Genomic DNA, 25864 nt, shown 5'->3' on the forward strand with positions numbered 1-25864 from the left:
GATTGCAGCTTTTTTTCTGTTTGCCAGTGCCCATAACCTGAAGGTGGCAGCATATAAGCAGTGGTGTATTTTGGTTTTGTGCTGCCCTAGGCAAGACTAAAATTGTAAATTTGCCCCACTTCTTTTTTAACGGATGTGACTCCCTCCAAAATTGAATGACTACAAGTCCCAGCATGAACCCCTGAGACCTCACGAGGGGGGTGGGTGAGGGAGAGAGAGAGGGGGATGAGAGACAGAGAGGGGGGGTGAGAGAGAGAGGGGGGGATGAGAGAGAGAGGTGGCTCTAGCAACCAGTGGCCAATAGAGTCTCAGGTGGTGGGGGTGGCTTTTTTGCTGCCGCCCTAGGCCTGGGCCTTGTTGGCCTAGGCCAAAATACAGCACTGCATATAAGCCAGGGTTAATAAATACTATGTACCATGCAATTAAGAAGTTACACATTTCATCAATTAAATTACACTACTGCATTTTTTTTTTTCTTGTTTAATTTTAAACAGTCACAATACACAAATAACTTAAACCATTCAAACAGGCATTTTCAGTGTAGGTGCCATAATTTTCTGTATGTTAGCACACAGCTCTGTACAAGGTGTTGCAGATGGCATGATGGGACACTATGGGAATTATATATTTGCCAATATGCTGCATACATCCAGGGGGTCATTGCACAGGGCACAGAAAATACAACTATTTTGTACTATTATGCACAAATGACTTGTTAGTCAAACAGCAGGTCTTCATCACGGTCTTCAGCAAGCAGATTGACTGGTTCGGAACCTGCTGAACCGGCTGATTTTTTCTCCCACTCTGCACGCTGCTTTTCGGCTTTCTCTTTGATAATTTTTTTCTTCTCTTGAATCTTTTTTAACCTAGAGAAAATCACATATTAGAGAGGTGCAATTTTTTTTTATTGACACACAAAAACTTTATTCAGTCAAGTGTGCACTTAAAGCCAACGTGCATACACTTTTATAAAGGCGACTTTTTTTTTTTTTTTACCCCCTCAATACCAGCCCTTCCTTTCCAGGGCAGTTTTTAGCGCTGTGATAGTTTAACCCTGTATCCAATTTTTTTTTTTTACTATATAAAAAAGGGAAAAGATTACATTATTAATAAAATGATTCAATTTCCTTTCATTTATAAATCAATTTCAAATAAAAATGTCAGGACACCACTTTCCAAAAAGGTATATTTTTTTGGTGTGTTGTAAACATCCCAAGGTGTTAAGAAATAAGGAAACATGCTGACATTGAGGCGGTTAAGGTGCATTTAGCACCTTAGCGTACATCACCTCCCCTCTTAGTACAAAAATCCCATTTTTTTTTTTTTTTTATGTAAAATCCTTTTCTCTTAGACGGTTAGACGGACACAGCGCTCCATAAATCATAACTACTGGGTTATATTGCCTCCTCCAGGAGTAGGACTAGGCAGAACAAAAAACACCTGGCTAGGCCCATGGGCCATCCTTAGCTTGGTATATAACCCCCCCCCCCTCTCTGCTCTAGGTAATCAGTTTATCAGAACTCCATAGAGGGGTGGGTGCTGTGTCCGTCAATGAACTCAGAGAAATGGATTTTATGGTAAGTACAAAAATCCCATTTTCTTTCGTTCATCGCTTCATAAATTATAACTACTGGGACGTCCAAAAGCTGTGCCAAAAGGAAAATGAGGGGTGGGGAAAATAACCCAAGGCTAAACATAAGTGCCCTTAACCAGGACACAGGAGCCCTGTCTGAAAAAAAAGTTTAAAGGAATAACGCCCCTCTTAAACAGCAGCCTGCAAAACTTTGCGGCCAAAAGAAGCATCTGCAGATGCCAAAGTATCTACCTTATAGAATTTTGTGAATGTATGCACCAACGACCAAGTGGCCACCTTGCAAACTTGCGATATTGATGCCTGATGACAGAAGGCCCAAGAAGCATTTAGCGCCCGAGTAGAATGCGCCCTGACAGGGAAAGGTGGAATCTGATCTTTAATGGAATAGGCCTGAGACGCCGTCTGTCTGATCCATCTGGAGATGGTAGCCGAAGAAGCAGCCAGCCCTTTTCTTGGTCCATCTGTAACCACAAAAAGCGAGTCTGACCTCCGAAAGGACTCAGTAGCTGCCAGATACACCCGAATCGCACGAACCACATCCAAGGTATGCAAAGCAAATTCTTTGGGATGAGCCAGCTTGGGACACAAGGAAGGCAACAAAATGTCCTCATGTAAATGGAAGTCAGAGACAACTTGGGGCAGGAATGATGGACAGGGACGAAGAATCACTTTATCCCTTTGGACCACCAACTAGGGACTGCGACAAGATAATGCCGCCAATTCCGATACCCTACGGGCCGAGGTAATACCTACCAAGAATGTCACCGTCTGGGATATCGTAGTCAAGGGAATCTCCTGAATATTCTCAAATTGAGGTTTCTGGAGAACCGAAAACACAATTTAAATCCCATGGTGGCAAAAGAGACTGTACAGGTGGAGCCACATGTCGAACCCCCTGAATGAAGGTACGAACTAAAGAGTGCGTGGCTAGGGGTTGCTAAAAGAAGATTGCCAGGGCACACACCTGGGCCTTGATGGTACTAAAGGCCAACTTCTGAACAATACCCCGTTGAAAAAAAGGTTAAGATCCGAGCCGCAGAAAAGGATCAAGGATGAGCGCCAATTGACTCACACCAAGAAATGTACGCTTCCACGCACAATGGTATATCTTGCTGGAAGACGACTTCCTTGCCTTCACCATAGCACGGATCACTGATCCAGACAAACCTCAATACATGGCTTTTAAAAGCTAAGCCATTAAAACCAGCGACTAAAGCAGGATGGTAGATTAGGCCTTGGGACAACTGTTCTTATCTGAGAGGAAGCCCCCAAGGGATGTTTACAGCCACCAGGATTATTGGAAGATCCTCGCTCTTGGTTCATCACAACTGCAGAAGAAGCCTGAGCCGAGGATGATACTGGCCTTACCGTGGCCCTTGGATGCCTGCTGCATCTACCAGAGGAACCTGTGATCTCAACACGTGTGGAGTTGAACCTGCTAAAGGAGCTGCATGTAGGATTGTGCAAACAGAACTGTCTTGCAGGTGGATACCGCCAGACTCAGGAACTGTATGCAAATCGGGAGAGAGCACTATCTGTGTGACCGCAGCCGGTAAATCACAGCCTGTGGTTCCTTAAAATTGTCCAGAGGAAGGACCACCCTGGTCAGAATTAAAATCAGACCTAGGTAATTCAATTCCCTGGACAGGGATAGGGAGGACCTTAGGTCGGACATCACCTGAACCTTTGCAGGAATTAAATTTGCACAAGTAGACTCAGGACCTAAAAAACCCGAAAAGAACAAGCTGGCCCCCTTTCTTGGAACCCCCAAAAGAAACATTTTGCGGATCTCCTTGATGCTCACAAAAGAAGTCAAATCAACACAAGCAGAGGGACCTGCTCATCCCCCAGGCGCAAAAGCTTAGCCCATTCAGTTAGGTTCTGAGACACCAGGCAGACTGTCCTCAATGCTGAACCAGCCATAGTAAACATGCTGCGTGCCACAGCCTCCGCTTTATTGTCACCAGGGTCCTTAAAGGATGGGGATTCCTCTACTGGGATCATGGTTGCTTTACAGGAGGGTTCACCACTGGTGAACTAGTCCACTTTTTTAAAAGATACACTTGGTGTAACGTACAGCAAAACAGTTGGGGACCACAAAGGGTCATTTTGGTTGTTCCCAATCTTTACAGGGAAACCTATCAAAATAAGGCACATAAAAGGAAACCCCTTTGGAGTACGAGGTGACTTATGCGTACCAAATGACACAGCCACGTCTGTGGCTACATCAGCCCCATCCTCCATTTTTAAAGGCTCACGCACTGCAGTGATAAGTGCGTCTACAAGCGCTTTTTCATTCGCTGCTGTGACCATGGAGGAATCATCCTTACTATCGGATGGATCTAGGGGTGTGATATTAAGTCCCCCTGGACGGGCCACGTCCACTGTGGCATCAGGCTCAGAATCAGATGACAGACTGAGCAGGGGAAGGCGGGGGAAGCTTCCTCCTGGGTCTTTGCCCACACGCCACTTCCACCCGGGACACTAAGGACTGCAACCATTGGAAGCTGGGGTTTCAAGGGACCTGCCACCTCCATGAGGGGGTCAGTGGGAGAGATATGACCCTGAGGTTCCATAAAGAAAAGGAAGACCTTGCAGTACAAAAATGATCTTTTGGCACCACTAAAAGGATCCCCTAAAAGTTCAGGGTACCTATCAGCAGAGAGAGAGATAACAGGGACCCTCAAGGACCCTACCGACCGGAGGAGCGCCAAGAATTCAAACCCAGCATCATCACTCACACCATTCCTGTTCATATGTCCCAAGCACAGGAAGAGGAAACTGAGGAGGAGCTTTGGCATCCCCACAAGGCTTTGATCGTCTCCAGCATCTCTCGGGCTTAGGGAAAATAGCCCCCGGACATCATTGGGCTACACAAACATGGCCGCCAACCGGAGACCAGACTAAGGGAAATGGCCACCATCAGCTACATAAATGCTAAAGCATGCTGCCAGGATCTTCCCTGCACCCTCTGCAAGGGGACCCCCCCCCCCCCCTCGAAGGTAGGACACACATTAGAGGAGACTCTGCTGCGCACTCTGCACTGGGACCCCCCTGCAAATAGTAGGGCATGCAACCAGGGGTCTCCAATACTGGGACCCCTCCAGACTACTAGAGCAGGACACACACTATCCCAGGACCCTTACAGAGTGGGGATATCGGGATAGACCCCAGGGGTCTCTGCTGCATTCTCTGCCCTGGAACCCCCACCAGACTCCAGGTCCAGACATGGGAGGAAAGGGAGTGGGGGAAGCCCAGCTCACTGAGGGATTTAAGGATTGGAGGAGCGAACCTGCAGGCAGGTCCAACTGTCCCTGGAGGTTACCCATGTTTACCCCAAAAAACTGCCAAAAGGGGAGAGGGGGGACCGTACTTACCCTTCCATGGTGCAGGTAATGCACCAGACAGCATCCTCGCCACCGAAGTAGGGGAGCTTTTGGCCAAGGGGCTGACCTAGCCCATAGCTTTGGTCTGCACACGCTCACTGGCTAGGCTGGGAAGGGCACTGGATTTAGATTATCCAGTCCGTAGCCCTGCCTGGCAGTTGATTGTAGATCTCCCAAAGGAAAAAACAAAAAAGATGTAAGGTAGGAGAAAAACTGGATTTTTGTCTTACCGTAAATCCTTATCTTATTTGACGCGTGGGTTATGCTGCTCTTCCTTGGAGTAGGACACTAGGTGGATAAAGGGGTTAACAAAAGTTAACAAAGCTTAACTACGCCTATGGGGCAGTCCCAGGAGGTATACTCCCACTTTCTGCTCTAGAATCTCAGTTTTGTAATAAGCAGTATCCGAAGAATACATAACCCAACTCCACAGAGGGGTGGGTGCTGTGTGTCAATGAGCATCACAGAAAAGGATTTACAGTAAGACAAAATCCAGTTTTCTCTTTCGTTCATTGACAGACAGCTCCATATCTTCTTTGACCCGTGGGACGTCCCAAAGCAGTGTCAATATGAGAACACAGCAATAAATATACTTCCCAAAGGTTAAACATAGCCAACCAGGTAAAACAGGAGCTCAACCAGGAACAACTGGAGCTCAGCTGACAAAAAAGTACACCCTCGAAGAGGACTAATCCTCTCCAACAGCAGCCTGCAAACCCTTGCAGCCAAAAGGAGGCATTCGCCGATGCCAACACATCCACCTTTATAAAACTTTGAGAAAATGTGCACGGATGACCAGATGGCTGCCTTGCAAACATGCACCACTGACGCCTGATGCCGGAAGTCCCAAGAGCCACTAAATGCCCATGTAAAATGCGCCATAACAGGGAAAGGAGGATCCTGAACCTTAATGGAATAGGCCTGCACCACTGTCTGCCTATCCATCTGGAAATGGTCGCAGCAGACGCGGCCAGTCCCTAACAGGGTCCATCTGTAAGGACAAATAGGGAATCAGAGTTCCGGAAGGACTTAGTCATCACCAGGTACACTCTTGATTGTCCGAGCCACAGAATGTAAGGCAAGCTCTTTAGGGTGCTTAGGCTTTTATGTAAATGGAAACCAGAAACAACTTTAGGAAGGAGCGACTGGCAGAGCCCAAGCACCACTTTATCTCGTGAACCACTAGGTAAGGTGAATGACAAGACAAGCTGCCAGCTCTGACACCCTACGTGCAGAAGAAAAAGCCACCAAGAAGACTACCTTCTGGGACATGTAAGCAGAGGAATCTCATTAATATTTTTCAACAGTGGTTACTAAAAAACCGACAGCACCACCTGGAGATCCCACAAGGGCAATGGAGACCGCAGTAGGGGAGCCAAGTGGCAAACCCCCCCCCCCCCCCCGAACAAAGGTGTGAACCACAGAAAACATAGCCAAAGGACGATGAAAGAAAACCGCCAAGGCCGAACTTGGCCCTCTGTGATATCCGAGGCTAGACGCTGCTCCACACCTCGTTGAGGAAAGCCAAACTCCAAGTCACCGAAAAGAAGCAGGGGTGAACCCCAAGAGATTCACATCCGCAAGGTACGCTCTTCAAATGCCATGGTAAATTCACCTAGAAGTAGATTTACTAGCTTACAGCAGCGTGGGAATCACTGATTCAGACAACCCCCTAGCCTTCAGCACTTTGCTTCCGACAGCCTAGCCGTTAAAGCCAGTGACTGTAGAGCAAGACGGAAGATGGAAGATTGGCCCTTGAGCCAACAAATGTCCTCTAAGAGGAAGTCTCTAAGGAGCATCGGCGACTAACTGTATCAGATCTGCGTAGCAAGACCGGCGATACCAGTCTTAAGCCACTAGGATGGCTGTAAACCCTTTTGCCTCGAGCCTACGCAGGAGTCTTGGCAGAAGTTCTAGAAGAAGAAAGACGTAGATCAGATGACACTGGACCCAAAGGAGCCAACAGCGCATCTGTGGCGTCCACCAGAGGATCCCGAGACCGTGCCACAAACCCAAGCACCTTCCTATTGAGACCAGCGGCCAACAGGACCACCTCGGGAGTTTCCCATCGGAGACACAACTGATTAAACACCTCCTGAGGAAATTTCCAGTATATCGATCTGTAGTCTGAACTCTTCGAGTCCAGACCCTCTGAGCACATTTTCTGCCAAAAAAAACGCCACCCAACTCGGACAGGCTGTCATCCGTGAGCCCAGAGGACATCCCTGCCCCAGTCACAAACTCCCAGGGGGCCGGGAACTTGCTCAAAGACCCCCATATGCAATCCGGACAGCAAAACCACATCCACCCTCCATCTTGGAATGGGGGGTGTTGGGGGCTAGAGGTACACTGCGACTCAGGCTGCGACCAGGTCATGTGCATCCTCGCGATGCGTTTCACTCACAGGCCAGTCCTTGTCCAGTGGGACTATGTCGCGGTTGACTTAGCGCGGAGCTGATGCCTGCACGCGCTCACTGGCCAGACTAGGAAGACCGTAAGGATCTAGGATATCCAGTCCGTCGCCCAGTCCAGCAGTTGACTGTAGTTCTCGCAGGAACCAAATTGATTGTAGTTCTCACAGGAACAGAAAATAATAAAAGAAAAAAATTCAGTTTAAAAGGAAAAAATGCCAGGACCAGAGATCCCAGCAAGGGGCTAGGTCCTTATTCCTGACTAGGCAGAAAAAAACTGAGATCCTAGAGCAGGAAGTGGGAGTACACCTCCTGGGACTGCCCCATAGGCATAGTTAAGCTTTGCTAACCCCTTTTTCCACCTAGTGTCCTACTCCTAGCAAGAGCAGCAGTACCCACGGGTCAAAGAAGATATAGAGCTGTGTCTGTCAATGTAAGAAAGAGAAAAATTGCTAGGACCAGAGATCCCAGCCGTGGGCCTAGATCCTTACTCCTGACTAGACAGATTAAAACTGATTACCTAGAGCAGAGAGGGGGGGGGGTTCTATACTAAGCAGAGGATGGCCCATGGACGTAGCCAGGTGTTTTTTGTTCTACCTGGTCCTACTCCTGGAGGAGGCAATATAACCCAGTAGTTATTTTTTGGAGCGCTGTGTCCATCGATGAACAAAAGAGAAAAACCAATTGCATAACATTGGTGGTCAATAGAATTCTTAAAGTTTGCCTCCTCATCCCCTATGCTACCACATTTGATCTTAGTTGAGCTGTGACCCTTTAAACCCTCCCCAAATTGAATCGCAGCCTTCTTCTGCTGCAGCCTGGATGATTTAATAGATTACCAGTGCTGTGAGATTAAGGGGCAGGCTCGCTAATGTAAATAGTACTCAGAGCCACAGTAAACTGTGAATAGAACCATTGGTGGTTGATAGTAAATGGCATTTTTAAGTGGCATTTTAAATGTCCCCATCTGTACTCCCTTCATCATTATGTTGCACCTGGCACTTTAAACTAGGGATCGACCGATTATCGGCAAAGCCGAATCGGCCCTCGATATATCGGAATCAGCCCCTGAGGTTACCGATATTTCGGGAAAGTGCTGTACCGGAGTGATGCCTGCAGCTAGAGGCATCACACCGGTACCGGTGTCCATAGCCGACGGTCGGCTGTCTTGTAATGACAACCGATGTGGCTGAGAAGGTACTCGGCGCCAAATTCAAAAACATGACCGCATTCAAAACAGCCAAACTTAGCATTTTGAATGCTTTTAAGTGCAGAGGAGGGGTTTGGGGTCTTTTAGACCACCAAATCCCTCCACAAGAGTACCTGTAAAAAAAAAAAAATAAATAAATAAAAAATTTAAATGTCCGAAAATATCGGCCGATACCGATATGCGATGACCAAAATATCAATATCACTACTTTAAACCCCACTCCAAACTGAACCCCCAGTAATGTTGGATGGTGGCCCTTTAAACCCCCTCCACAAAATTGAAACGTAGCCTTCTAGCCTTCCCCTGCTGCAGCCTGAAATATTTAGGGCCCATTTACACCAGAATGCAGTGCAGGAAACCCACATTTTGTGTGCGTTTCCCGCACTGCATTTGAAAATGCATTGCAATTGTGATCTACAACAGGCGTCACTGTTAAGTCAATGACACCCCAAACCCAGGATGCAAACACTGTGCGTTTGCCTGCATTGGATTGCATGGTACAAAAGCACTACTTTTGCTGTGGTCAAGTGCTATTCAGCCTATTCAAAATGAAAAAGATCAAATCGCACTGTGCCAAACCACATGTGAATGGCATAAGAATGCGGAGCGTGTTAAAGGGGTGGGCTCCCTAATATAAACAGTACTACTGTGTTTAAACATTTGTCATGGCTGTGACCTCTCATAACATTCACAAGGCACAGATTTACTCCGACTGGCTCTGTGCCTTTTGCCTATGCTCCCTGCTGTCCACTGACAGCATGAGCAGCAGTATTCTGCACGTGCACAACGTAAACAAAAAGGTCATATTTAAGGCTGGGTTCACACTAGTGCGAATTGGATGCTGATTTCCCCGCATCCAATTCGCATGACAGGAGAGTGTGCCCAGCGCTCAATGAAGCTGGTTCACACATCTCTGTGGAAGCTGCGTGGCGGATTGCACAGGGATCCTGTGCTTCGTTTGCTCAGTTTCAGTTCAGAATTCAGGCCTGATTCATCCCTGAAAGGGAGAACAGGGACACCTGACACCGTATTAAGAGTGAACCCAGCCTTAATGGCCTGTCAGAATAATTGCTCCTCCTAGCAGCCGCTTTACTACAAGGGCTGGTAGTGAAGTAGTTAAACATGAATGAGTATATTATGTATACATATTCCCTACCTCAGCTTTACACTGGCCACGCCTATACAATCTGACTACAAAAATAAAGTGCAAGCCAACATTTGTGGGTCAAATTTTGGGTAGAAGGGTAAATGAAGAGGTTGTTTTTTTCCCCTAATAAATTCTGACCAAATGAATAGCTTGTTCTGAGTTCTGAGTCACCTATTTTCCATTTTGGGCATCTTCGTTATTTGTAGTTTCATCTGTGTGTGTCATTTTTGGCCTAAGAATCTACACACTTCCATCTTTTTTCATTTAAATGACAATGTACAAAAAAGGTTGTCCCAGGCTGGTTGGATAACTACAGCCATTGTATTGGAAAATGACTGATATTTTAAAATCTAAAATATATGCAACTGTTTATGGACTATGCTGACATATGTATTAAACCTGTACTTGGGAGAAAACAATTTAGCGAAAATATTAGGAATTTAAAGGATAAAGTTAGAAAAAAAAAAAAAAAAAAGAAGAACTTTCTCTCAAATGGAGCAATAGCCTAGAGCAGCCAATCAGCATTTTAGTTCTAATTTTCCAAGCGGTGTGGAAAAAAAAAATGAAAGCTAAAAGCTAATTAGTTGCTATGGGAAAAAGCACTAGTTGAAGAAGAACTAGTCTTATTAACCACTTAAGCCCCGGTAGATTTTACCCCCTTCCTGACCAGGGCAGATTTTGTGATTCGGCACTGCGTGACTTTAACGGATTGCGCGGTCGTGCGATGCTGTACCCAAACGAATATTGATGTCCTTTTTTTCCCACAAACAGAGCTTTCTTTTGGTGGTATTTGATCACCTGTGCGATTTTTTGATCATGCGCTATAAACAAAAAAAAGAGCGACAATTTTGCAAAAATAACAATATTTTTCACATTTTTTTAAAATGAAATTCCCCCCCAAAAAAAATGTAAAAACCAAAATTTTACATTTTAGGCCAATTTGTTTTCTGCTACATATGTTTGGTAAAAAAAAAAAAAACGCAATAAGCGTATTTTGATTGGTTTGCGCAAAAGTTATTGCGTTTACTAACTAAGAGAAAGATTTTTTGTCATTTTTATTGTTTTTTTTGTTTAACGAGTAATGGCGGCGATCTGCGATTTTTTTTGCGGGACTGCGGCAGACAGATTGGACCCTTGACTGACATTTTTGACACTTTTGGTGGTACTGTAAAAATGACACTGCGATGGAAGGGGTTAACTTTATTAGAGATGCAGTGGCTATGTGTGTCCCTAGGGGCGTGCTTCTAACTGTTGTGGGATGTGGCTTTTCATGTAACAGCAGAGATATACGATCCTACATAGCAGGACCGTATGATCTCTGTTCTTACACAAGGGAGAATGACAGGCGGCTTTGTTTACACTAGCCGCTTGCCTTTCTCCCTCTGTAACCGACGATTGCGAGTGAGCGGTGGACATCGGGTCCGCCGCTCACACGCGCGGGGTTTCCGTAAACGCGCCTCTGGCGGCGCGCGCTCGCTCCCTAGAGCCTCACAGGCTAGTGACGTACCCCTATGTTACTTTGCCTGTGAGGGGCTGACTGCCGCCGTATATAGTCGTGCGGCAGTCGGCAAGTGGTTAATTCCCTCCAAAAAGTTTACTCAATATTTTGTGAGCTAAAAAGCCTATTTAGGGGTTTCATAATAATAATAATAAAAAAAAAGGATTCTGTTTTGAGGTATGTGTACTTCTGTGAGACTTGCTTTTTCTATATTAAAAAAAAGGCATATTTCGGGGGTACAAGAATGTGCAGTGTATGCAGCAAGCAGGCTCAGGTTCCATTTAAGCTTTGCCCACTGTACAGCTGGCTATACACCAAATCATTTTTACAGGCTGAAACGAAAAACAAAACAGATTTCTCCATCCAAACTCTACATGGATGTATTTTGACAGCCAGCCTCCATACTCCAGAGCAGGGATATGCAAACTGTGGCCCTCCAGCTGTTGCAAAACTACAAATCCCATCATGCCTCTGCCTCTGGGGTGTCATGCTTGAGGCTGTCAGAATCTTGCTATGCATCATAGGACTTGTATTTCTGCAACATCTGGAGGGCCACAATTTACATATCCCTGCTCTAGAGACAACAATGCTGTTTAAAAAAAAAAAAATAAAAAAATAGGTCTTGTAACTATTGAGAGATTAGCTTCATGATGTTCATAAGAAAAAAGTGCAAGAATCTCCTGAGTTAATGAATGCTGATACTGATTTATTGCCAATACCTTCTGCTACGTTTCAGTACTGTTGGAAATCCAGTTGTTCAGTTTTGGAAAAACACCTCTTTTTTTTTTGTAGCAACGTACATTTAACGTGGAAGCATCTCTACCCTTCCAGTAGGAGGATAATGGTGGTTCCTGAACCACTTAGAAACTAGGGTTCAGTCTCATTAGGTCAGCACAAACCAATAGTGAAAAGTACATGGAAGCTTCCCATACAAAAAAAAAAAAAATGCAGGGGATAGAAGTAGATTTCTTTACCAAAATAACAAAGGGGGGGGGGGGGGGGGCAGATCTGGTATAGCTGAAGAACATGCTCAACTCCCAACTGTCTGTAATATGAGATATCCCTTGGTAAAGAGAACTTGCTGAAACATTCTTCCTATCCTGGAGCCTCTAATGGCACTTTTCCACTGCAAGTACCGGCTCGGCTCTACTCGGCCCGGTTTGCTTTTCCACTGCGGTACCGCATGGTATAGTGTTGGAACGGTTCGGTACGGTACGGTATAGGTTTGCTTTTCCACTAAAGTAGTACTAAAGTTAAGTGGGTGGGATAACAACGGGGTGGGTGTGATTCTCTGACCAATCAGTGGCTAGTAGTGACTGCATGCAAAGGATTGTGGGATATGGTACCAGTTTGGTACCTGTTGGAACCACAATCGAGTAGGTACTGTTTTTTCAGAGCCGTACCGTACCGTTCGGTTCCATGCAGTGGAAAAGCAAACCTATACCGTACCGTACCGAACCGTTCCGACCCTATACCATGCGGTACCGCAGTGGAAAAGCACAAAAGCGTGCCGAACCAGTACGGTTCCATGCAGTGGAAAAGCGCCATAAGAGTCACAGGGGGGTATACAATGCTCCCAATTCCCTTGATCCAATGAAACATCCGTGAGGCTGCATTCCGGAGTCTTGGCAGGAGAGCAAAGACCATTCACTTGGGCAAAAATAATGCAAGGAAGATCACCATAAGGACCTTCCTCTCGCGCCATCAAAATCATGCAGGATTGGTTGTTTCTGCATTAGGATTCTAGCATGCTCAACATGCAGATGGCCCAAGGATGGAGTCCCCCTCCTTTTAAGAATGCCACCTGCAACACAGGGTCTAGATGGCACATTAGTGTGTGGATTGCGTTCCCAAATCCAAAAGAAACCAGTTGAGGAAATGTAACCTTTAGAATGGAGCAAACTGGAACCCAAGGACCTTTTTCAGTTTTACAGACCTTCAGTGGAATAAAGCAGGACAAAACTGAGTTCTCTAGTCATGCAAGTATGCATTTTTAGAATAACCCATGAAACCAGGTAAGAGGGGAAGGTTAAAAAAATACAGGGGGGGGGGGGGTGAAATTCTGTAAGGCTAAACCAACAGGTTGACTTTACTGTATCCGAAGAAGTTTATACTTCCCTTCCCCAGATGCTAAGAGTTATAGCCAGTTCTGGAGAGCAATGAAGAGTAGTGCTGTCACATGCAAAGAGAATTCTGTAAGTTTTTAACAGAGCAAGTTACACAAGGTTTTTTCTCATCTCTTAATCTGTGATAAAGTAGGGGGACAGTTTAAAGAACCTGTTTTGCTGTTTTTGGCAGCTGATGATTACATACTTTAGAGGAGTGAGTGTATATCAAGTAATGAAGAGGAGCATACAAGTGATTATAATAACCACCTATTATACAAGATTTTTTGATATCATGTAAAAAAAAAAAAAAAAAAAAAAAAAACCTTGTTCAATTTATTCATAAACAGCATTGAGGACGGGATCAGTAGTGCGTTATCAGTTTTTGCAGATGACACAAAATTGGCCAGGGCAATAACTGCACAGCATGAAGCAGATATCCTACAGAATGACCTGGACAAAATAACAGAGTGGGCAACGACATGGCAAATGAGGTTTAATGTGGAGAAGTGTAAGGTTTTGCACTTGGGGACTAAAAACATAAAAACACAATACACGTTAGGAGGGGAACCCTTGGGGGTATCAAAAATGGAGAAGGATCTGGGAGTCTTGGTTGATGATAGATTAGGCAACAGCATGCAATGTCAAGCGGCAGCTGCCAAAGCCAGCAGAATATTAGCATGCATAAAGAAAGGGATGTATTCCAGAGATAAGACTATAATCCTTCCACTTTATAAAACTCTGGTCCGACCGCATCTGGAGTATTCTGTCCAGTTCTGGTCGCCAGTCCTCAGGAGGGATGTGTTGGAGCTGGAGAGAGTCCAGAGAAGGGCAACTAAACTAATTGGGGGATTGGAGGACCTTGACTATGAAGAGCGTCTACAATCGCTCGATTTATTCTCCCTGGAGAAGAGACGTCTGAGGGGGGACATGATAGCAATTTATAAATATCTTAATGGGGATCCCAGCTTAGAAAAAAAGCTGTTCATTCGAAGGGATTGCATGAGGACTCGAGGGCATACAATGCGATTAGAGGAGAAGCGTTTTAACCACAGGCAACGTGGGGGGTTCTTTACTGTTAGGGCTACAAGATTGTGGAATTCTCTACCACAAGAGGTGGTTTCTGCGGGTAGTATGGTGGCTTTCAAAAGACTCTTAGACTTACATCTCAAGGATCAGAACATTCAGGGGTATGTGAGATGAGTACAGCCACACACACCTACACAGGTTGAACTGGATGGACTATTGTCTTTATTCAACCTCACCTACTATGTAACTATGTAACCTTTCACGTCAGTGGTAGTGGTCGTAGTTTTGGTTTGTTTTTTTCATCCACTAAGCCAAAACCTTAAACGCACCATTTTAAATGACTAAGAGCATAATCAACATACTGTACACTATATGCTAGGTTATAAAACAAGAATGCACTGAACACCAAAGTTCTTAAAATATACTCGCCCCTTTGAAAGTGCAAAATTACTAGTAGTGGCAAGTGGTGATCGACGATATCATTTTTTCATTGCCAATACCCATATTTTGGTCATTGTATATTGGTATCGGCCGATATTTTCGTACATTTAAAACATTTTTTTTTTAATTTACTTGACAGGTACTCTTGTGGAGGGATCTGGGGGTCTAAAAAACCCCAAACCCCTCCTCTGCACTTAAAAGCATTCAAAACGCCAAGTTGGGCTGTCTTAAATGCGGTCATTTTTTTTAACCTGGCGCCAGTACCTGGAAGTGATGTCATGACATCACTTCTGGGTTTTTGCATGGAGACCCGATCAGAGCCGAATGCGGCTTTGATCGGGTCTTCGGCGGCTGTGCAGGCTGGTTGCCCGGCGAACCGCGGAAGGCCCCTTCCCTCTCCGTGTAATGACAGCCCAGTGGCTTCTCAGCCACATTGGTTGTCATTATAAGTCAGCCGACCGTCGGCTACGGACGCGGGTACCGGGGTGATGCCTCTAGCTGCAGGCATCACTCCGGTACAAGCATTTTCCAAAATATCTGCAATTTCGGTACCCTCAGGGGCCGATTCCGATATATCGGGGAAAGTGCAGATCGGCCCTCGATATATATCGGCTTTGCCGATAATCGGTTGATCCCTAGTGGCAAGTGGAGCTCTAGTATTAAATTTGGATACAAGTACGGTAGTTTAATGCATATAAAGTTTTTCAGTAAAACTAGTTTATGCCCAGTGCAGAACTCTTTAATTTTTTTTTTTATTATTTTTTATACTGTATTGGTTTTGTAGCTTTTTTTGGAAGGGGTAGAGGGGTCTGTAAAAAAAAAGGGGTGTCTTCACATCAACGCTCCAAGCATATTAGTATAACTGCCATGGCTTTCTATGGTGTACCTTAATACTTTTACTATTCTCAAGGTAATTTAAGAGACTGTTTTTTCACTAACCCAACTTACCGAATATTTTAACAGCCCATTCAGACTGGCGCGATCCGACTTTGTGGGGCGACCTGTGAAGTCACGGTGCACCGCGACTTCGGCGCGACTTGCACGGACTTCATATAATTGAAGTCAATGCAAGTCGCCTCCAGGTCGCCCCAAAGTAGTACAGGACCCTTTTTCTAAGTCGGAGCGACTTGTGTCGCTCCTATTAGAACGGGTCCTTTGCTAATCAATGGCGAGCGACCGAGCGCGACTTGTCAGGCTGACAAGTCGCCTGACATGTCGCGCTAGTCTGAATGGACCCTAATTCAATAGAACATTGAACACATTTTAAACATATGTATGTATTTTATAATATCCTAAATGGGCTGTGATTTACAGCACTGCCAAGCTATGAACTCATACAGGAGAACACTTTGCTACAGGATGAACATTTTAAACCTAGTCTGACAAAACTTTTCATATGGTGGTTTATCAAGGATAACCAACGTTCTTTTCTTATTACCCCACTGACCGATTTTTTATAAAAAAACAATGCATAGGAAGATAGGTATTTTCTACACGGTCAGATCAGAATGGGATTAATAAGTAAATTCTTTGTTTACCTGTAGAACTCCTCTCGTTCACGTTCATCCAGCTCCGTAATAATGTAGGACAGAGTTCGCTCAATTCTAGGAATAATGACTGCAGACAAAGAAAACAAAGGGGGATGATTGCAGCCCATATCTATACAATTTACAGTATAATGTTAACAGCATTCAATATAAAAGTTAAATAAAGTAGAATAAGCAATGCCTATCCTGCAAAACAGAGAGAACAGTGATCCGAAAGGACCATAGGGTCAACTTTCCTTAAAGGACTTAAATACATACAAAGGCTTAGGACTCCTTTGTAACAGGGAGGATGATAATGTGCTTACATTAGGGTTAATAGCTGCACATACACCGATCCCTGCAGTACTGCCTTCTTGCTAACTCTGGTATCATAGAAAAAAAGTTTCTGAAAGAATACTTTAAAGGGCTCATTCAGATGGCAGATTAGAGTCATCCTCCCTGCAGAGCTGCTGGCAGATGCGTGTGCATCCAACTCGGAGCTGCGTGCAGGCAGTCCATAGAATTGGATGCAAAAGCAGCACCAGCACTGACACAATCGCATGGGGTACAATTTCCTTTAACCACTTTACCACCGGAGGATTTTGCTGTCTTACGTCTGGGCCACTTTTTGCGATTCGGCACTGTGCGAATTTAACTGACAATTGCGCGGTCGTGCGACGCCGTACCCAAACGAAATTTACTTCCTTTTTTCCCCACAAATAGAGCTTTCTTTTGGTGGTATTTGATCACCTGTGCGATTTTTACTTTTTGCGCTATAAACAAAAAAAGAGCGTAAATTTTGAAAAAATAACAATATTTTTCACATTTTTTTATATGAAATTCCCCCCCAAAAAAATGTAAAAAAAATCAAAATTTTTTTAAAATTTTTGGCCAATTTGTTTTCTGCTACATATGTTTGGTAAAAAAAAAAAAAAAAATTTATTGCGTTTACTAACTAAGGGAAAGATTTCTGTCATTTTTAGTGTTTTTTTTTTAACTAGAAATGGCGGCAATCTGCGATTTTTTTTTGCGGGACTGCGACATTTCGACGGACGGATCGGATCCTTGACTGACATTTTTTGACACTTTTCGGGGTACCAGTGACATTACTACAGTAATCAGTACTATAAATATGCACTGTTACTGTAAAAATGACACTGGCAGGGAAGGGGTTAATTTTTATTGGTGATCAAGGGGTTAATGTATGCCTGGGGCTTACTGACGTGTGTGGGGGGAGGGGACTATGTGACACAAGGACAGATCGCAGGTTCAGCTATGCTGAACCCTGCAATCTGACCCTGCCTGTCACTTAGGAGATCCGCCCGCTTGTGTTTACACAAGCGGGCGGATCTCCACACTCGATCCCCGACGATCGGGGAAGAGCGGCGGTGATTGATGCCGCTCCTCCCCTGGCCTGACTCCCGCTGTGACTGAATACAGCGGGAGCGAGCCTCCGGCGGCGCACCGCCGAGAGAGGGGAATGTCTGATGACGTAGGTCTACGTCGCCAGACGTTATCGAGCCACTTTGCCGCAGTAGGGCTCTAGTGAGCAGCGGCAAAGTGGTTAATCTACCAATAATTATGCAGAGCAGGTGCCTGCTTGATCTGATACAGATTGATTGGATAAATTAGGTAGGTCCTCATATTAAACAGTTTTGGACAGTCAGATTTGTAGAGCTTATAGTCAATGTGCCCCTTAGAAAGGGAATATTTTAGTACAGATCAGAATAGAGCATTAGGTTAGGCTTGCAGTACGAGTTGGTTAACTTACCGTGTTCTATGGCATTTACACGCCTGTTGGTAATTTTTATGGCTTCATCAAGAGTCACAAATGAGGTCTGGATTAGAGTGGAAAATAAAATGTCAGTTGCATAGTCTTTCCCCAACACACTTAATAAACTTACATAAAATGTTAATTTGTCATTACATTTCTCAAACTTTTATTTGTGATTACTTTTAATTTGTGGTACTATTGGTTCCAAATTCACACTAGAAGTGCACAGGAATGCAGGCTGTGTTCCTGTACGTCCTCCTGCAGTGTGATTTTGCAGCCCCTTCATTTGAACGGACTGCAAATTGCACCAAACACACACAAAGTAGTACATGCACCGCTTTTGAAGAACGTGCTGTACCAAATCGCATGGTACTGCGATCTTGTGACAGCAAATGCACTGCATTTGCGATGTGGTTACCAATGTATTGGTACCTGCAGCAGATCGCAATGGCAGTGTACTTTGAACACGGTGCAGGAAATGCACACGGAACACGCCTTTCCAGTATTGCATTCTGATGTGAACCAGCTCTAAAAGAAAACTGACTGACTAAATGTAAATCTTTGCCATACAGTAGTAAAGTGACTGGTTTCAGGTGATACACAGAAATGAAACAAATCCTCCTACAAAAATTGTATCTTAATTTGTAACCTTCTCCCTTCTACAGCCATTTAGAATTTACACAGCATTTGTCAGCTCCAGAAGGTAGGGGGAAGGGATCTGATGTCTCACAATGCACAGCAAATAGCAGGGAGTGGAGTGTAATCTGGGACCTGAGTGGAGAACATGGACACACCCCCTCTACACAATCCCATAGGGAAATATGCACAGCTCAGGCTGTCAATCACTACTTGTGTGCTGGAGGGGGCCTTCAGAGATCACACCAAGTGCTTTGCGTTGAGGCAAGTACACACTATAGAAAGATATAATATGCAGTTACATAGTTGGTGAGGTTAAATAAAGACATTGGTCCATCCAGTTCAACCTGAGTGTGTGGGTATTTGTCACAACCATTTTCCATATTCCTGTGTTCAGAAATCTGGGGGTGCAAGGGGGGGCAGGAGCTGCAACACATCACATTGGTAAATACAGTGTAACATGCTTTGAAAAGTGATCCTTTGACTGGGTCTTTTTGTAAAGTTGTGATATGCTATTGTGAAGTTATTGCCCTGCTTAGCTCTGTATCATCATCAAATACGAAGACTGAATTCACTGTAGAGAAGCAGAAAGTAACAACCACTGAAAGTCCCAGGTATGCTTCTCAGGTCCTCCACTGCCTTGGTGCCAGCTTTTTAAACGCGCATTCCCACTTAGCATTAGTAGCAAAGTCAATAAACAAACCTGCACTCCATAAGGGTCACACCATAAGTCAATGTAGCTGGCTTCCGACACAGTTCCCACCTTAAGCCATGCCCCTCTGACAGGTTTCACCCCAATTGGGCTTATTTGTAGAGAAGGCCCTTACAAGACTGCTGGTTGATATGGTTGACCCTGCTGTTCTCCAATCTCCCCCTTCTGTCCATGTCCCCAACTCTGCTAGGGATTTTGCAGAGCAGTGTTGGCAGCTCTGCACATGCTCAGTTTTCAGTAAGTTTCTATGCTGAGAATTTCCACCCTATCACATCTGAGCAGCCCATGTGACTATAGAGTCACACATGTGGGTGTATACACAGTGATAAATGGCAGCCCACTCCTTTCCTCCTCCCTATGCCCACTAACCAGCTCAACACAATGGAGGTGGAAAATTACATGTAGATTGATAGAGGCTTCACACCTCCTCCTTATTCTAAGACACAGGCTGGAGGGGGCAAACCAATAACACACCATGTTGTTGCCAGAAAATAATAAAGATTTGATTTCTAATAAAATTAAATTATATATATATATATATATATAAAAATAAAAGAACACTTTGGAAACAAATCAGATCTCAATGGGGAAACATTTTATGCTGGATATCTGTACTGATATGGACTGGGTAATGTGTTAGGGTTGAAAAGATGCCACATTGATTGATTCAAATGAAGATTATCAACCTACAGAGGTTCAAAAACACCTTGAAAATCAAAGTGAAAAAATTATGAAGCAGGCTAGTCAATTTTGCTGAAATTTTATTGCAGCAACTCAAAATTGTACTCTTGTTTGTATGGCCCCCATGTGCTTGTATGTATGCCTAACAACATCGGGGCATGCTCTTAATGAGATGACGGATGGTGTTCTGAGGTATCTCACCCCAGAACTGGACCAGGGCATCGCTGAGCTCCTGAACAGACTGAGGTGCAACCTGGCTGCGCCAGATGGACCTAAACAGAATGTCCTAGAGGTGAGTTATTGGTTTTATGTCAGGTGAGCGTGGGGGGCCATTTAATGGTATCAATTCTTTTATTCTTGAGAAACTTGCTGCATACTCTCGCCCCATGAGGCCAGGCATTGTCGTCTACCAGGAGGAACCCAGGACCCACTGCACCAGCATAGGGTCTGACAATGGGTCCAAGGATATCATCCCAATACCTAATGACAGTCATGGTGCCATTTTCTAGCCTGTAGAGGTCTGTGCGTCCCTCCATGGATATGCCTCCCCAGAACATCACTGGCCCACCACCAAACCGGTCATAATGAACGATGTTACAGGCAGCATAATGGTCTCCACGGCTTCTTCAGACCCTTTCACATCTGTCATGTGCTCAGGGTGAACCTGCTCTCATCTGTGAAAAGCACAGGGCGCCAGTAGCGGACCTGGCAATTCTGGTGTTCAATGGCAAATGCCAATCAAGCTCCACAGTGCCCGGCAGTGAGCGCCCACTAGAGGATGTCGGGCCCTCAGCCCACCCTCATGAAGTCTGCTTCTGATTGTTCATTCAGAGACATTCACACCAGTAGCCTGCTGGAAGTCATTTTGTAGGGCTCTGGCAGTGCTCATCTTGTTCCTCCTTGCACAAAGTAGCAGATATCGGTCCTGTTATTGGGTTAAGGACCTTCTATGGCCCTGTCCAGCTGTCCTAGAGTAATTGCGTGTCTCATGGAATCTCCTCCATGCGCTTGAGCAAACCTTCTGGCAATGCCATGGATTGATGTGCCATCCTGGAGGAGGAGTTGGACTGCCTGTGTCCAGGTATCGCCTAATGCTACCAGTAGTGACACTGACCCTAGGCAAATGCAAAACTAGTGAAAAACAGTCAGAAAAGATGAGTAGGAACAAAAATGTCAATGATCTTCACCTGTAAAATCATTCCTGTTATGGAGGTCATCTCATTGTTGCCCATCTAGTGAACTATAGTGTGCTTCTTTGGTGTTAATGAAATCTGCTACTTAACTGACCAGATCATTACCCCAGGAGTTTAATTGACAATGCTATACTCTGATTAAAAAATGATCCTTTCATTTTTGGGAGCAGTATATATATATATATATATATATATATATATATATATATATATATATATATATATATATATATATATATATATACATACATATACATATACAGCACTCATGCAGCCCCAGACCATGACACTCTTACCACCATACTTGAGTGTAGGCAAGACACACTTGCCTTTGTACTCCTCACGCGTTTGCCGCCACACAGGCTTGACACCATCTGAACCAAATAAGTTTATATTGGTCTCATCAGACTACAGGACATGGCTCCAGTAATCCATGTCCTTGGTCTGCTTGTCTTCAGCAAACTGTTTGCAGACTTTCTTGTGCATCATTTTTAAAAGAGGTTTCCTTCTGGGACGCCATGCAAACTTATTTGATGCAGATTGCGGCGTATAGGCTGAGCACTGACAGGCTGACCCCCCCACACCTTTAACCGAGGCAGCAATGCTGGCAGCACTCATACATCTATTTCCCAAAGACAACCTCTGGATAGGACACTGAGCATGTGCATTCAACCTCTTTGGTCGACCATGGCGAGGCCTGTTCTGAGTGGAACTTGTCCTGTTAAACCACTGTATGGTCTTGGCCACCGTGCTGCAGCTCAGTTTCAGGGTCTTAGCAATCTTCTTATAGCCTAGGCCATCTTTATGTAGACCAACAATTCTTTTTTTCAGATACTCAGAGTTTTTTTGCCATGAGTTGGCATATTGAACTTCCAGTGAACAGTATGAGTGAGAGCGAGAGCGATAACACCAAATTTAACACACCTGCACCCCATTCACACCTGAGACCTTGTAACACTAACTAGTCACATGACACAGGAGAGGGAAAATGGCTAATTGGGCCAAATATGGACATTTTGACTTAGGGGTGTACTTTTGTTGCCAGCGGTTTAGACATTAATGGCTATGTGTGGCGTTATTTCGAGGGGACAGCAAATTTACACTGTTATACAAGCTGTACACTCACTACTTTACATTGTAGCAAAGTGTCATTTCTTTAGTGTAGTCACGTAAAAAGATATAATATTTATAAAAATGTGAGGGGTGTACTCAGTTTTGTGAGATATTGTATATCTTTCCATCTTTGTGCGTATTGTTATATATATATATATATATATATATATATATATATATATATATATATATATATATATATATATATATATATATAGAGAGAGAGAGAGCGTCTGAACGGCAATTTTCAAATCTTGCACAGATTCTCAATTGGATTTAGGTCTGGAGTTTTGTAACAAGCAGTATGAGAAGAATATATAACCCAACTCAACAGAGGGGCAGGTGCTGTGTCCGTCAATGAACATCAGAGAAAAGGATTTTACGGTAAGACAAAAATCCAGTTTTCTCTTTTGTTTACGGACACAACTCCATATCTTCTTTGACCCTTGGGATGTCCCAAAGCAATGTCATCATGAGGGGTGGGGGAAAAAAAAAAAAAAACACACAGCAATAACATATTTCCCAAAAAGGCTAAAACGTAGCCAACCAGGCAAACCAGGACCCACGGTAGCTCATCTACTAAAAATAAAAGAAATAAACCCTCAAGAGGCTTAAGCCTCTGCAAAAGCAGCCTGCAAAACTTTGCGGCCAAAAGCAGAATCCCCAGATGCGAATACATCCACCTTGTAAAATTTTGTGAAGGTGCACATTGACGACCAGGTGGCTGCCTTGCAAACCTGGACCACTGATGCCTGATGACGGAAGGCTCAGGAGGCACTAAGCACCCTCGTAGAATGTGCTTGAACAGGGAAAGGAGGAACCCGACCCTTAATGGAATAGGCCTGCACAACCGTCTGCCTTGTTCATCTGGAAATGGTGGCAGCAGATGTGCCCTGCCCCTTACGAGACCCATCCATAAGGCCAAATAAGGAATCCGCTTTCTGAATCGACTCAGTCACCGCCAAGTACACCCTGATCGCCAGAACCACATGCAAGAAATTTTAGGCAATCTCTAGGATGCTTAGGCCACAAGGAAGGCAACACAATGTCCTAATTTAAGTTGAAACCCGAGACGACCTTAGGAAGGAATGACTGGTAGAGACGTAGCACCACTTTGTCCCTGTGAACCATCAGGCAAGGTGACTGGCAGGAGAATGCAGCCAACTCTAACACCCTGCGTGTCTAAGTAATAGGCAACAAGGCGGCCACCTTCTGTGAAAAAGTAAGCAGAGGAAGTTCATGAATATGTTCAGAAGGTGGTGTTTGAAGAACCGACAGTACCAGATTGAGGTCCCACGGAGGGACCTTACTGGAGGAGCCAGGTGGCGTACCCTCTGAACAAAAGTGTGAACCAAAGAATTTGTGGCCAACGGGCGTTGGAAGAAGATTGCCAAAGCAGAAATCTGGCCATTGATGGTTCCTAAGGCCAAACACTGGTCTACACCTCTTTGAAGAAACTCCAGCAGACGGGACAAGGAAAGGGGGGAAACACCCCGAGACTCACACCAAGTAATGTATACCCTCGAAACTCGATAAATCTTCCTAGAAGTAGATTTCCTAGCTTCCCTATGTGTTTTTATATCATTTTTATACGAAACTCTTGGTACTTGGAAAAAGAACAGTCAAATGGTAAGCAAAATAAAAGGATGGTAGTAAAAACGCTGTGTGATTCCAGCCCAATGAATGCCCTTATTGTTTCATGCACACACATGTGCATTCAAGTCTTATACCTGCAAGGAGGCCAGTTCTACAAGCAGCTCTACAGCTTTTGCGTAGTTTCTCTTTAGTTTAGCCAGCTGTTCACCACCTCTTGCAAGACCTGTCAACTCATAACCTGGCAAACAAAGAAAGATATAAAAAAAAAAAAAAAAAGATATTATGCAAAGGGTCAATGGATGAGTGACAAGTAAGAAGAAACAAGAGTAATTAATGTTCATGCATTAAAATGAATACTCACTGTCCCCTCCTTCCTGATAATGTTCAAAAACCGGTAGTGTTACACCTACAAGATTAAACAGTATTTTAATTTATCACTGTCAAATTCACAATGCGCATGACCAGTTTCAATAAGAAGAAATAGAGAGAGAGGTTCTGCTTTCAGATATGGAATTTTAAACCCTTTAAGTTGACCTCTAAATCAACATGAACTATTTTTTTTCTTTATGTTGCTAGCATTAGTAAATATATAGGAAAGTATACAATATTTATGTCATACATCCCCCATGAGTCTTCAAGATGGGACAAGGGGCTTCTTTGACTAAGCACACCCTCCTGCCTGCATGCCTGGGCTAAGGGCAGATGGATTCCATGAACCAAATGCTACATGAATCATCTGCCCTTACTGAAGATGACCATGGCCAGAAATGCTAAGGGGTGTTTTTTCAGTGATTTCTCAAGAAAATAAACCACGGAGACATGGATGGAAGAGGGAGTTTGCTTTGCATATTAAAAAACAGAATTAAATAGCATTTTGGGTTTGTGGTGCTCAGATGCAGCATAGTTCCACTTAAATGCCGTACTCTATATAGGCCCTCTAACAATAAAGCTGCCAAAAAAGTTTAACCACAGAAATCAGTAAACTGTTCTATACAGTATGTCCACAAAAAAAATAAAATTGATTTTTGTCTTACCGTAAAATCCTTTTCTCTGAGGTTCACTGACAGACACAGCACCATGTCTTCAGACCATTGGGCTTTATGCAGCTTCAGGAGTAGGACTAGGCGGAAACATTTTTGGTTATGCCCCTGGGGCATTCCCAGGGGGTATACCATCACTTCCTGCTATAGGACTTCAGTTTTTAACCAACAGTATCAGAAGAACATAGAACACAACCCAACAAAGGGGCGGGTGCTGTGTCCATCAGTGAACCTCAGAGAAAAAGGATTTTACAGTAAGACATAAATCCAGTTTTCTCTTTCGTTCACTGATGGACACAGCTCCATGTCTTCAGACCATTGGGATGTCCCTAAGCAGTGTCAATATGAGGGGTGGGAAAAAAACACAGCAATACGCAGAATTCCCAACAAGGCTAAACATAGCCAACCAGGTAAAAATAGAAGCTAAACTAACAACAGGAGCTCACCACCAGGAAAAAAAATTACACCCTCAAGAAGCGGAAGCCTCTGCAACCGCAGACTGCAAAACTTTGCGGCCAAGCGCCACATCCGAAGATGCAAGTACATCCACCTTATAAAACTTTGTGAATGTGTGTACAGGCGACCACATAGTACACCTGAACCACTGATGACGGAAAGCCCATGAGGCACTAAGCGTCCTCATAGAATGTGCTTGAACAGGGAAAGGAGGAACCTGACCCTTAATGGAATAGTCCTGCACCACCGTCTCCCTGTTCCACTGGAAATGGTTGCAGCAGACACAGCTGTCTCTTGCGAGGTCCATCGGTAAGAA

The 25864-nt window shown here is 44.4% G+C and overlaps 1 protein-coding gene across 1 annotated transcript in view; it reads right to left on the bottom strand.

Moving 5' to 3' along the window:
* Nucleotides 1-465: 465 nt before the first annotated feature.
* The window catches only part of ATP6V1D (ATPase H+ transporting V1 subunit D), a 64164-nt gene continuing 38765 nt past the window's right edge, over nt 466-25864 (bottom strand). The window contains exons 5-9 of the mRNA XM_082242583.1: nt 24414-24458; nt 24187-24290; nt 18119-18185; nt 16360-16438; nt 466-866 (exon numbers count right to left, since the gene is read on the bottom strand). Of these exons, the coding sequence (XP_082098709.1) occupies nt 716-866; nt 16360-16438; nt 18119-18185; nt 24187-24290; nt 24414-24458 (446 nt within the window). The 3' untranslated portion in view covers nt 466-715. The remainder of the gene's footprint in view (nt 867-16359; nt 16439-18118; nt 18186-24186; nt 24291-24413; nt 24459-25864) is intronic.

Source organism: Pelophylax lessonae, assembly GCF_965119305.1.
Source record: "Pelophylax lessonae genome assembly, chromosome: 13".
Lineage (NCBI taxonomy): Eukaryota > Metazoa > Chordata > Amphibia > Anura > Ranidae > Pelophylax > Pelophylax lessonae.